The 13,828-nt window shown below is 37.2% G+C and overlaps 1 protein-coding gene across 15 annotated transcripts in view; it reads left to right on the top strand.

Moving 5' to 3' along the window:
* UBR5 (ubiquitin protein ligase E3 component n-recognin 5) overlaps positions 1-9,753 on the top strand; it is an 81,347-nt gene extending 71,594 nt beyond the window's left edge. For 10 of the 15 annotated variants that reach the window (XM_082279643.1, XM_082279642.1, XM_082279652.1 and 7 more), the window contains 13 exons: positions 88-195; positions 459-702; positions 1,302-1,413; positions 1,937-2,081; positions 2,370-2,500; positions 3,393-3,453; positions 3,743-3,918; positions 4,282-4,366; positions 5,309-5,464; positions 5,844-5,957; positions 7,218-7,362; positions 7,953-8,038; positions 9,140-9,753. In XM_082279643.1, the coding sequence (XP_082135769.1) occupies positions 88-195; positions 459-702; positions 1,302-1,413; positions 1,937-2,081; positions 2,370-2,500; positions 3,393-3,453; positions 3,743-3,918; positions 4,282-4,366; positions 5,309-5,464; positions 5,844-5,957; positions 7,218-7,362; positions 7,953-8,038; positions 9,140-9,352 (1,776 nt within the window). In that variant the 3' untranslated portion in view covers positions 9,353-9,753. The remainder of the gene's footprint in view (positions 1-87; positions 196-458; positions 703-1,301; positions 1,414-1,936; positions 2,082-2,369; positions 2,501-3,392; positions 3,454-3,742; positions 3,919-4,281; positions 4,367-5,308; positions 5,465-5,843; positions 5,958-7,217; positions 7,363-7,952; positions 8,039-9,139) is intronic. The other 5 variants (XM_082279645.1, XM_082279644.1, XM_082279649.1 and 2 more) reach the window with 2 other exon arrangements.
* Positions 9,754-13,828: the final 4,075 nt, after the last annotated feature.

Genomic DNA, 13,828 nt, shown 5'->3' with positions numbered 1-13,828 from the left:
AGGACAGTTCCTCTTACAACTAAATTGTGACTCTCCCTGATGATTCTGATTTTGGGGTTTGTGTTTGGTTTTTTTTATTATTTTTAGATCTTGACTGAATTAGGTGGCTTTGAAGTAAAGGAATCAAAATTCCGCAGGGAGATGGAAAAACTTAGAAACCAGCAATCAAGGGATTTAACATTGGAGGTAAAAAATGTTAGTTTATCTTCTGAATACATTTTCATTAAAAGTTGAATTATTACTGAAGTAACTTGATAGGAGAAGTTGTATTTCAGAGTCTGCAAGTAGGTGTCTTAAATCATACTTCGTGAGTTATGTTTCAATTACTCTGTAGTTTTTCCCAGTCTAATTGATATTTTTTGAGTCTGTGCAGCAGTGTCCAGAAATTTGTTGTGAGAATGAAAGTCTCTCAGTATGATAATTGGTAAAGAAAAAACTTTTTTTGTGTTTTTTACTAGGTTGATCGAGACAGAGATCTTCTAATTCAGCAGACCATGAGGCAGCTCAACAATCATTTTGGTCGCAGGTGTGCTACCACTCCGATGGCTGTACACAGAGTGAAAGTTACTTTTAAGGATGAGCCTGGAGAAGGCAGCGGTGTAGCGCGAAGCTTTTATACTGCTATTGCACAGGCTTTTCTGTCAAATGAGAAACTGCCAAATCTAGATTGTATTCAGAATGCCAACAAGGGTACCCATACAAGTAAGTGATGCACAGCAGTTAATCTACAGAAAATATTCATAAAAACCTTGGGTGCTTTTTCTTTTTTTTTTTTTAAACAGAAATACTTGGCACTGTGCCAGAGACATCTCTTGTTAGCTCAGCCCAGTATCCATAAAAATTCTGTGTTAGCTCTCTAGAGCAAGGAAATGGCTCTTCCCTCCCCCCCACACTTTAAGAAACAGGAACCTCTTGTTTTTCTTGCAACAAGAGTCTGCTTTAGATGTGTGCAGCTTTTTTTCAGTGTCCTTCTCTCCAGTAGGTAATAATTGTCAAGATTTTAGCTGTTAAGAACTTATACATTTTAATATGGTTGCTCCATCTGACTTGCCACAAACATGTTTTAATGTTTTTGAAAGTATATGTAAACTCTTAAAGTATTTTGTCATTTTTAAGTTGGTACAAACACTTCAGGTCCTTTCTTAAGTTTGGCTGAACCCAACCACTGCTTCAAGTGAAGTGGTTCTGTCTAATTGATGTCTTTCAAGCTCTTCCAAAAGTTAGTCTTCCTTACACTGAAACATATGTAGGAGAGAGAAATATAAAGATGTTTAAGTTTATGAGGTTTTTTTGCCCTTCAGGTCTGATGCAGAGATTGCGAAATAGGGGAGAGAGAGATCGGGAAAGGGAGCGAGAGAGAGAAATGCGGAGAAGTAGTGGCTTGCGAACTGGTTCTCGGAGAGATAGGGATAGGTAAGTGATAAATCTTTAACTTGTTGAAGATATTTGTCAAATAAGAGTAATTGCCTTGGATATTGTCAGGAAAGATACTTTTACTTCCTCCAATTAAAGGAGTCTTTTTCAGGAGCAATTTGCAGGGTAATTTCTTGAAATTCAGTCTCTACTTGTAATTCTTTAAAGAATTATTATGCTTACTTTAGCATTAATAGGTTATGTCTCAACCACAGGCCATCAGTCTCTTTTGCTAGAACAATAAGAATTTGTGTACTAGAATAAAATTGTGAGGTGGTTTAGAAACAACAATGCCATTGGTGGCATAGGTCTGACTGCCGTATCCAAAACACGAGTAATAATAAAATCTCTGGTTCATTTTGATTCTCTCTTTCTGATGCATTCTCTCCAAGCAGCTATGAGCAACACTACTATTCCAGCTGTAAAGCTAATGCTAATCTGAATCTGTGTGCAAATGATATGTTCCAGAGGATTTTTGCATTTTTCCTCTGAAATGAGTACAAACTGCTCTGATTATCTTAAGGGACTTCAGAAGACAATTGTCCATTGACACAAGGCCTTTTAGACCAGCATCGGAAGGAAATCCTAGCGATGACCCTGACCCTCTCCCAGCACACAGACAAGCCCTTGGAGAACGGCTCTACCCTCGAGTGCAAGCAATGCAACCAGTAAGACTTCTCTCATACACTTAGGGATTGTTCTTGTCACCTTGTAATGTAAACATTTATTTCCTTATCCATGATTGAAATAATTGAAACCTAATTGAAAATATTTGAACATGTAAGACTCATTTTCTTTCTAATTCTGTTAAGATTTTGTTTCTATAATTTGTTGTTTAGCTTAGGAGGTATCTTGTAATGCATTCTCTATTTAAAATACCAAAACTTTCATAAGACCTATTTGAAAATGAGAGAACTGGAGGAGAATAGTAAGACCTATCACTCCTTTATCCCCAGGCATTTGCAAGTAAAATCACAGGAATGTTGTTGGAGTTGTCTCCTGCTCAGCTGCTTCTGTTACTAGCTAGTGAAGATTCCCTTAGAGCAAGAGTTGATGAAGCAATGGAACTCATTATTGCACATGGCAGGTAAAGTATCAGGAAGTGAGAACTGATTTTGTGGCCAAAGCATTTGTACTGTTCTACATCTAACTCCAATACATGCAGCTTATTCCTTGATAGTCTAGATATTTTTTTTTATGGACAAATGACTTTTTGGCTTTGGTTTAATCTGTCTGAACTGGTTTCAGAATATGACAGTTCCTTATTGAGAGCAGCCCTGCTGAGAAGGACTTGATGGGTGCTGCTGGATGAGAAACTGGACATGAGCTGGCAATGTGCCAGATGTGTTCTGGGCTGCATGAAAAACAGTGTGGCCAGCAGGTTGAGGGAGAGGATTCTTCCCCTCTGGTGAGACCCCACCTGCAGTGCTGCATCCAGCTCTGGGGTCCCCAGCACAGGAAGGACATCGACCTGCTGGAGTAAGTCCAGAGGAGGCCACCAAGATGATCAGAGGAATGGAGTACCTGTCTTATGAGGAAAGGCTGAGAGAATTGGGGTTGTTCAGCATGGAAAAGAGAAAGCTTATGGGTGACCTAATTGTGACCTTAAAGTCCCTGAAAGGAACCTACGAAAAGATGGAGAGGGACTTACTACAAGAGCACGTAGTGACAGTTCAGCGGGGAATGGCTTCAAACCGAAAGAGAGTAGGTTTAGATTAGATAACAAGAAGAATCTCTTTACTGTGAGGATAGTGAAGCACTGGAACAGATTATCCAGAGAAGTTGTAGATACCTTGGAGGTGTTCAAGGCCAGGTTGGATGGGGCTCTGAGCAACTTGATCTAGAGGAAAGTGTCCCGGCCCACAGCAAGCGGGTTGGAACTATATGTTCTTCAAGGTCCCTTTCTAACCCAAACCATTCTATCATTCTGTGAGTCCATGATTGTGAAATTAAATTTGCCTTTTTATTCCCTTCTCAAGGGAGAATGGTGCTGACAGTATATTGGATCTTGGATTGCTAGACTCTTCAGATAAAGTGCAGGTACCTGTTGCACAAAATTTATGTAAGATTCAGTTGTATCAGTTAATTTTAAAACCAGAAGCAATTGGAAGCTTTCTTTATCGTGCAAGACAAAGTTCTGTTTAATCCTTTATTTTCTTTCAAAAGGGTTAACAGTAATTAGTCAAAAGTATAAAATGTTATTGGGAAATGTCACAGGAATTCTTAACCAATGGAACCTGAATCTTTGGGTCTAGTAGCAAGTAGCTTGTTGATGTGTGTCAGTAACTAGAATTAAGTGTGTTAATTGCTATTTTGACTTTCAAAACAGGAAAATAGAAAGCGACATGGATCCAGCCGCAGTGTAGTAGATATGGAATTAGATGATACGGATGATGGGGATGATAATGCACCACTTTTCTACCAACCTGGAAAACGAGGTTTTTATACACCAAGACCTGGTAAAAACACAGAAGCAAGGCTGAATTGTTTCCGAAACATTGGCAGGTATGCTACCATTAACTTTATAGTCTGAAAAAATGTAGAAGACAATCATATGTAACACCAGAGGGAGTACTGATGATCCAAGCTGGAAAAGCCTTCTTTTTTATGGTCTCCGTTTCTCACCCTGAGCATAAATAGTGGGAATTTGCATATGTCAACTTGAGGTTTCTTTGCCTGTCAAATTTTAATTTTTTATCCTGTTTTTTAAAATTATGTATGTCCTTGATTTTCATTTGTGACCGATAAAGTTGGAAAGCTAGATCCAGCTTAATTATTAGAATATTGGAACTCTTAATGTGAGTTTGCTAAAAGATCTCTGATGTGATTTCTGCTGTACCAAAACAAACTCCAAACATATATTTTCAGAATCCTAGGATTGTGCTTGTTGCAGAATGAACTATGTCCCATCACTTTAAATAGACACGTAATCAAAGTTCTACTTGGCAGAAAGGTAAGTTGAACATAAACATTTTAATTTCCAGTAATTACTTAAAATCTCATCTATAAAACTGGGGGTTTTGTCCCTAACCACATATGTATTAACTAGCCAAGTTGACACTGGAACTGTATGGATGTCTTTAAGTTGAGGACTATTAATTTTTTAGTTTCCTAGATTTTGAACAGAGTAGATGTACTAGAAGTCAGGTATTTTACTAAGATGTAATGATTTGTAATAGGTTAGCCTTCAACTCCCTTCAGAAACTACATACTGTCTCTGCTTTTTCTCTTCCTGAGACTCAGAAAAGATCATTAGACAATGCTAGGCAATAGTATCTTAGCTTACAGAAAAGCTTTTTTGTGGATATTTGAGAGAGCTCATAGAATTAATTTGTAATTAAAATTAATTACATTAATTAATTAGGTATAGGTGTAGGTATAATTTAATTCAGAGCAATAATTACCTAAACTTTAGACCAAAAATGCTACCCTGACTCAGTAAAAATGAATAATGTATTGCACTTCTGATGCATTAGTCACTGGCATTTTAAGTTCTGTCTGATGCAGCAAACTTAAACTAAGGTTTGTTACTGTTGGTCTTTCCTTAAATTCAATTTTGATCACATAATCAGTTATCCAGCACAGTATCATCTTTAATGAAAAAGTGTTCATGGCAGAAATGACCTTTATCTATCCCCTGGTGTCTTCCAAGAGTGATTGCCTTCTAATTCTTCTCTTCAGGTTTTTCTTGTTGAATATGTATTCCTTCCAATATTCTATGTTTATATACAATAGAATGTACCTTCTAAAGCAGACTGAAAGTAGGAGTTTAACTGCATTTATTTCCATGTGTTTGTATGCTTTGTTGCTAGTGCATAGACTTGGCACGGATCACATAATTTTGAATGTGTTCTTAAACTTCTGTTACGTTTCAAAATTCTGTCCTTTTTTACAGGTGAACTGGCACGACTTCGCTTTTTTCGATCCGGTTATGTATGAAAGCCTTCGGCAACTTATCCTCGCTTCCCAGAGTACAGATGCTGATGCAGTGTTTGCAGCAATGGATTTAGCCTTTGCAATAGACCTGTGCAAGGAGGAGGGTGGAGGGCAGGTAAGCACAGCTAAATCTGTGGCTCTGTAGTTTCAGAGTTTGGCAGCTGATGCAGGTTGTAGTGTGCACATAATCCGTGCTCTTCTCAGATGGCAGATAAAACATTTTACTCTCCGTGGATTCAATGCAGTGTTCTTAGGCATTGAAACCTGCATTTTTTTTCCTTGAAAGTGATCTAGAGCCTACCATAGAGCCTGGCTACCATAGTCAATCCTAGGGAATTCTAAAAACTCACCCGTAGTGGTAAATTTTGCTTGGTTTTGGAGGTATATTAAGCAATAAATCTCTGCAGCATACTGTGGTGGTTATAACAATGTCATTTCCTTTTTATCCCTTTTCTTCTTCCCCTTTTTAAATGTTCCTTATTTCTTTGCCATAGGTTGAACTTATTTCCAACGGTGTAAATATACCAGTCACTCCTCAGAATGTATATGAGTACGTCCGGAAATATGCAGAACACCGAATGTTGGTAGTAGCAGAACAGCCTCTACATGTAAGTCTTTAGTGGAGTGTTTTTAAAAAGAAGAAAAAAAAAAATTCCAGTCAGTTAATTAATTTCCTCATTTTGGTATTGCTAATCAGGTTTCTTTTGAAGTCTTGACAATTTCATTTAAAGTATTTAATTTTCTATTTTTTTCGTAATTGTATAGCTGTTTATGCAGTACTTTGAAGACCAAGTACTTTGAGCAATTTATTTTATAGAATGAAAGATAATTTCTTTTATAGTGGGTCTCATTGGTTAAATATAACCATATAAATGGTTCATTTCTTGAGCTCAAATAGCACAAATCCTCTTGGAACTTTGACTTTGTATTTGGCAGTACTTCGTTCTAATAATTTATTACCTTTGATTTGTTTGCATCCTTGTTCTAAGGAAAAATCAGTTATAAAACAGCTTCTACCAGCCTGGCAAGAAATGTAAAAATTGACTAGAAAATCATATTTAAAATTATTTTCTTTTTGAAGCCCTTGTAAAATAAAACTTACGGAATAATATATTTTTGTAGACAGTTACTGAAGGTCCAGTCTGTCATATGATGCTACATCTAAACTTTGTTGCTTGTGCTCATTGTGGTTTCCTGCTGCACATGTGAGATTACCAGATTACCTCTGTGCAGCTGAGGTCCAAATTCTCACAGAAAGAACATGTTCCTGGAATTAACCTACTTATCTCCATGTCTGCATATATTAATAGTTTGACTCTTTTTTATTTTAAGAGTTGAAACCCCTTACACTTGTATTCATTTTGGAATTTTCTAAAGCAAATTGATTCACAGTATTCCATTCTGAATATGGAATTTCCAATCTTTTCAGGATATTACTTACTTATGTAGAATGTGTGTGCCTGTGTGTATAATTGAAGCAGAGTTGACATGTGTCTGAGGAAGCAAAGTAAAAGTAATGTGCAAGATGCCTTTTTTTAAAATTCTCATCAGATTCAGCACAGCTTCGCAAAATACCTGAACATTTTAGCATGAGAGACTGACTGCATGTGCTTCTGGTCCCGGTGAAATACTATCTCAAACCATTACTGCTTTCTTTTGCTGTAGTAGGTAGGGTTTAACAATTGGTGCAGTTCTTTGTTTCAGAAGATTTGCATCTCAGATGATAAAGCTTTGAAAGAAAAGAACAGCTCAGAGAATAATGAATCTTGAGTTGAAGGGGATTTCACATGAAACTTTTCAGTAGTGTGTTTAAAATAATTCTTAAAAGTTACAGGGTTACAATGTGCATTTTGTGGTTTTCACTTAAGGCAATGAGGAAGGGGCTCCTGGATGTACTTCCAAAGAATTCATTAGAAGATTTGACAGCAGAAGATTTCAGACTTTTGGTAAATGGCTGTGGTGAAGTAAATGTGCAAATGCTAATCAGCTTTACCTCTTTCAATGACGAATCAGGTACGAAATAACTTACTCATAAACAGAGTTGCAGGGATAACTTAACACTGTTCTGTGTGGAGTAGTTACCAGCATTAAACTCAAACTATCTCTTCAAATCTGGCATTAGTTAATAAGCCAGTGAAAGCTGTAATAAAGTTACTACTTGGCTTCTTTTTTTTACATTGCTTTGAAAATATTTACCTTCAGTTAAGGGAGGGTGGAGAAAGCATGTTTTCCAACTTTGCTGTCACTAGATGTTAAATACAAGGATTGTATTATTGTTAGTATATCTTTCTTGTGAAAATTGTGACCTAACTTTAGAACTATAAATGTGATGGATGCAAATTTAATACTTCTTGCATAATGTTTAAACTGCATTTAGCTGCAGTTAGGATTTTTGGTAAGGAGGGAGGAGTGGGAGTGGTACTGAATTACGTCAGTGTTAGCCTTGCATTCAAAACTATTAGTTTTGAAATTATTAGTCTCCAATATCAGGACTTTATGAATGCAATTGTAGCTGAGATCCAACTTGCAGCACACGTAAAACAGATCTCTTAATGTTATTGTCCAGTGTAGCAGCTGAATTGTATACCTTTTATTTCACACAGGAGAAAATGCTGAGAAGCTTTTGCAATTCAAGCGTTGGTTTTGGTCCATAGTTGAGAAGATGAGTATGACAGAAAGACAAGACCTAGTAAGTTGTCTATTCCCATTGGAACCGTGCAGAAGAATTGGAATAACTGATGTCATTACTGTTCTTAACTGTATCTACCTGCAGAGACTATGTGAAGAGTTAAGGTAGCAGAGCAGTGTAGTAGGGTTGGGTAGGACTATCGGTTCTGGAAACATCAGGTGTGAATCTTAGACCTTCTTGTAACTGAAAGTAAGCATGGTGTGTCCTTCTCCATGTTCATAAGTCTCTTAGAGAAGCACAGTTTTACTCTGCACAGTTGCTCTTAAGATGAGTAACTGTGGTTACTCAACTGTGCTGTGGGCTGGTAGGGTTTTGAGGTGGAATTCTCTTCATGGATCATCTACTCACCTGACTTCTGTGTGTCCTGAGGGTAATATGTGTGTCCTTTCTTAAAGATGTCAGTGATCATACCATGTCCTTTTCAAAGCCCTTCAGGAATAACAGATGAGAAGCATGCAAAAACAAGATACTGTTCAGGGGTTTTAATCTTTAAAAACTTACCTGTAAACTGTATTTGTTGTACACTTCTTCAAACTGTTTAAGTTCCTACTCTGTAAGGTACTCTCTCTCCCTTACAGTCTACTAAGAGGAAACAAAGAGTACTCTGAAAAGTGGAAACCCTAGAGCACATTTTTCAAGGAGTATCTATGGTTACACTTTGGTGGTGACTCAGTATTTCACACTTGAGACAATAAACGAAATACTCTCTGTTGCTGCCTTTTGTCTGTACCAGTACTACATTCTGTAGTCTCTAACTGGTTTGTGAGAGATTCCTGATTCAAGTTGTATTGATGGCAGTCACCACCTTCCCAGATGGACTTGGGGACATTTCATTTACTGAGGATTTGTTGATACAGGATAATTTTGAGTGCTGCTTTTATCAGTTTTATGAATGAGCAGCTGAGGAAGGGAAGCGAAGGAAGATACTACAGAAGCAAGTAGCATGACTGTGGAGTTTAGCTGGCATATTGAAGAGAACATAGTGTGATCAAACTTGTGTGACTGTGCAGTTCTTATTTAACCTATCCCTACATTTTGTAGGCAGTAGGAATCTCTACAGCCTTGTAAATCATAATTTTATATGCTGCCTTATTTTTTCAGGTTTACTTTTGGACCTCCAGTCCATCATTGCCCGCCAGTGAGGAGGGATTCCAGCCTATGCCATCCATCACAATAAGGCCACCAGATGACCAACATCTTCCTACAGCAAACACTTGCATTTCTCGCCTTTATGTCCCACTCTATTCCTCTAAGCAGATTTTGAAACAAAAATTGTTACTCGCCATTAAGACCAAGAATTTTGGTTTTGTGTAGAGTATAAAAAGTGTGTATTGCTGTGTAATATTACTAGCTAAGTTTTGTAGATTTTTCCATTTGTCTATAAAAGTTTATGAAAGTTAATGCTGTCATACCCCTGGTGGTACTTCAAAGATTTAAATGCAAACATTCCTGTACTAAATCTGTAATGTAAAGGCCTAAGGAGCACTAGCAATATGTGATTGCAACAGTTTGCTAGTCAATAACTCCTTTGCCTAACCCCAGCCAAAGATGACAGCAGAACAATATAATTTACACTGTGATTTATCTTTTTGCTGAGGGAAAATATGTAAAATGTTCTGAAAATTCACTGCTGCCTTTGTGGAAAGTGTTTCAGCAAAGGTTCTTGTATAGAGGGAGTAGGGAATTTCGAAATAAAAAATTAAGTATGTTCTGTGTTTTTAACTTTTTTTTTAATGGTGTTTAATTTGTGGTTGGCTGCAGTTGTGTATCATGTATATTGAACTTGTAAAAAGTTCCTGACAGCTCAGATCCCGGAGTTGGGATCGTTCACTTATGAAACCACTTTCATTGCAATTTTTGTTCTATTGCATTGAACTCTGGCACATCAGATACCATCACTAATATTTTGCATGTAATCTGTACCTTTAGTGCTTTTTTTTTCCCTGTACATATTTGATGAGGCCAATGCACAGTATTTCATAGTTCACAATCAACATTTTTGTATCCTTGTTACAGTGAACAGACAGTCAGGAGATTGTTCCACTACCAGTTCTAACCCAACACTTGTACTACATTATCTAACTATGTAAACTCAGCCTGGGCACTTTCTGGTAACTGTAAAATGTTTATAAGATCATGATTATTGAAGATACATTTTTTGGAAAACTTTAATGTTCGTGAGCTGCTTAACTTCTTTTGTATCTAGCCTTTTTTTAAGTATCTTGTTACAGTTTTTTAATAAAGAAATTACAGACAAAATACCAAGTCATACTGAAGAAACAATAGTTTTTATTTATTTAGCCATTTATACTTTAGCTAACAGCATACACTAAACATAGTTGTTCATTAAAAATCTGAATTTTGTAGCTGAAAAATTGACATGCAGAAGATATTTAGCCCACATTTTACAGTTAGCAGAGAATCCTGAAAGAAATGGGCCAGGCAACCCCTCCTTTTTATAGAATTGGTTTGAAGGAAAAGTGGCTTGTTCTGAAAAATCTCAAGGCAATTAGGTTAGAATAAAATTCTCAAACTTCATTGTAGTCAGTTCTATTCTATGTTCACTTTTGAAGTGGTTGGTTGCTTTTGGGGAGGGCAGTCTTTGACCATAATCCAGGACTTCTTTTCCCTAAGGCTTGAGAGATTTTTGTGAGTTAGAAATTGATTAATAAAGAAAGGAGATACTGTTTCTGTGTCAAAATAAATTCCTGAAAGCTTAGCAGATGGCAGTATTGAGGGATAAGAGTTTTTGTGGTGGTGATGTTCTCCTTCTTTCTTGCTTCCCCAACCCTATTAGTCCATGTTAGTTATTTTTTTTTCTCCCTTTCATTGTTGAATGATGGATGAGCTGAAGTAATGTTCCATCAAAATCCCAGTGGAACTCTCCTTTGCCAGAGTTCCATTGGGTTTTCCTTTCTGTCAGCTAGTTTGAGGATGAACAGAAGTTACCTACATCTGATTTTCAAAAAAGCCTGTTTTCATAATTTATTTAGTTGCTAGAGGTATGGAGTACAGTTGATACCACAAATTCTGATAACCAGTTGCCAAATGGATGCAGAAAATCCTGTTTTCTAAATAAGGCAGACTGTTCCAGGCTTGTGTAGTTAAACTGCAGATAAATAAATAGATGTAGAATTATTTCTGCATGTGCTAATACTTCCTCTAAATCTGTCATCCTAGAAAAGGATAGTTTCAGTGTACGAGGATTGGAGTCTGTTCTAGATTTCCTGTTGTGTCCTCCAGTGTATCTTAAGTTCAAAACTGTATTAGATTTTACTATGCTAAACAATAAAAAGCAGTACAGCCTCACAAATCTAGGTAAAGGCATATTAGTGTAGAGAAAATTCATGCTGGTATGGCTGTTCTCTTATACTAAGGAGGGTAAGTTACAAAGGTACAAAGCAACATCTGCCTTATGCCTGGATATCAAACTGCTGTGATCATTCCCACTACCAAAACTGCCTCTAACTGAAATATGTAAAGTTAGTAGAAAGCAACAAAAGAAACTGTTTAGAATAGGCATCAAATCTCCAGTCTGTAAAATAAAGGTCCCTCCCTCACAAAGCTTTGTGAGGCTTGATGTACTAAGAAGTATCCAAGGCCCTTGGATGAAAGGCCATATATACATGTAAAGTACTGTGTATATATATGTATTGTGTGTATATGTATATAAGTGTATGTGTATGTATAACATATAAATATATGTTATATGTATATATATTTCTGTATATAGCTTAAACATTTTTTAAGTCCTGTAATGTATAGCTAGACAAAAGTTATGCAGATAGCACAGTAGCTCACCATATATACACACACAAGGCATTCTGATAAGCAGAGAGGGAATTTAGAATGGTATATGCTGTCGTCATTGACTTGAAATATGTATGTAGCTTTATAAATAGCTTTTTTTCCTCTGTATGGTATATTTAAACTATATCAAGATTTTAATAAGAAAAATGTTTATTAAAATCATACACCTCCTCTCCCTTTGACTTAAGCCCTTCTGTTAGTTCACTTAAAATGTGGTAGAAAAACTAGTTAAAGGAAAATTCTGCAATGTTTACACTTTTAAAATAGTCTAAATCCTTAGCTGTTCACCATTGCTGAAAGAGGAGATAAACGTAGCTACTAATAAAACGTTATCACCAACTTCTAGAGTAGGTCCTAATCTGAATCCAGGGAAAACTGATACTTTAGTGCTAATTTCCATGACTAATTCTTGGCTTTGGTTTCTGTTACTTAGCTAACTGTATCCAACACAAGGAAAATCACTTGCTCTGGCTTTGATAATTTTCCAGGAGTGAATAATTCTATGGACTTGTCATCAAGTGATCTTTCCCACCTGTGTGGTTTGGAAGTGACTTTTCTTTCCTGCAAGTTAGTGATTTGGTCACTAGATAACAAGCAGTGGTAAAGCTGTAAACTGGCAAACTTGTGAATCCAAACCAAAACCCTTGCCCAGCAGCATTCAGGGAGGCAGAGGAAAGGAAATTTTCCTCAACTTTTTACATTTTGCTTTGTATGCAATTGTGCAAATCATACAGACCTGCTGTTTTTCAAAAGTGTACTTCCATGCATCGGAAGAGAGGTGTGTCGGGAGCAGGGCTGCACCTCTCCATGGTAGTTGGAGTGCAGGTGGGAGAAGTTCCCCAGTCACCACCAACCATCTCCTGTGTGGTTGCTTCTCAGGGAGAGCCAGAATTCAGCACAGCTCCTGGTCACCCTTAACACCACATGAAAGATTGTTCACTAGGTCTGTATTTACCTCCTCCTTCCTGTGCTAACTACCCTAACTCCCTTTTTATGGTGTCCCATAGCCTGTGGATCCTGTCTCTCTCTGTGCATCTGTAAATGCCTTTTCTAAGCTGCTTCTGTGTCCATGCTCTTTGCTTCACTGACACTTGGATTTCTCTGGCTTCTCTGTAAGGCAAGATACCTTGCTCAGTAGCTCTGATTCCCTTCCTCTTTTCACGCTGTGTAGGATTTGACCTTTGTTTGAACTCCTCAGTTTGCGTATTTAGTAACAGCTCTGCTAAAATCAAATAGAAAATTCTGCAAATCCAGATTAACTGGATTTCAGTACGTGTGGTGTTAGCTTATTCTCAGGTAGATTGAATGTCCACACATTGAAATGTGTAGGTGAATGGGTCATGTGAAAGCTTCAGTGACTACCTTGAACTCACAGTGCTGGAAGTTTCCACGTGATCTCTGTTAGGAGGACATGAACAGGCTTCACAACTGGAAGCTGGCCTCCATCACAGTGCAGTTGTTGCCCATCAGGACTTCTGGCATTATCAGGAGCTCCAATGGGTCCTTTGCTAGTTGGAAATTGCTTTTATGGCTTTCATTTGCAGCTCTTTCAGATTTGCTGATGAATTGAGAAGCATGGAGGGCTTTTAATTTTTTTAATATTTTTAAATGATTTTTTGTGGAGTTGTCTAAGAGGGTAACTTCATGTCTTGCTTGAAACACAGTCCTGTGAGAGACTATTTTCCCCCTTTTGTCAATGGCTTAATATAAAGGTATTTTTTGTCTATTACCACCACAAACTACTATTATAGTAATAGACTGTTTAGTGTAACAAGAGGCACTTGGTTGCTCCCAGGTGTTTCAGAACTTTTCCATAATGGTAAAACTCTTCAGTGTCCCTTTGTCCAGTGGCAATGGCAGCTTACACAAATGCGTATGCTTGAATACTGAAGTCACGTAAACCTACTGGAAAATAGATTCTTGCCACAACGTATGATGAGGTTTCTCAGCAAGGAGACTGCAAGGAGACTTAAGGAAATT

The sequence above is a fragment of the Coloeus monedula genome, assembly GCF_965178545.1.
Source record: "Coloeus monedula genome assembly, chromosome: 1".
NCBI lineage: Eukaryota > Metazoa > Chordata > Aves > Passeriformes > Corvidae > Coloeus > Coloeus monedula.
Note: the sequence above shows the minus strand (reverse complement) of the source record. Positions and strands in the feature narration are given on the sequence as shown.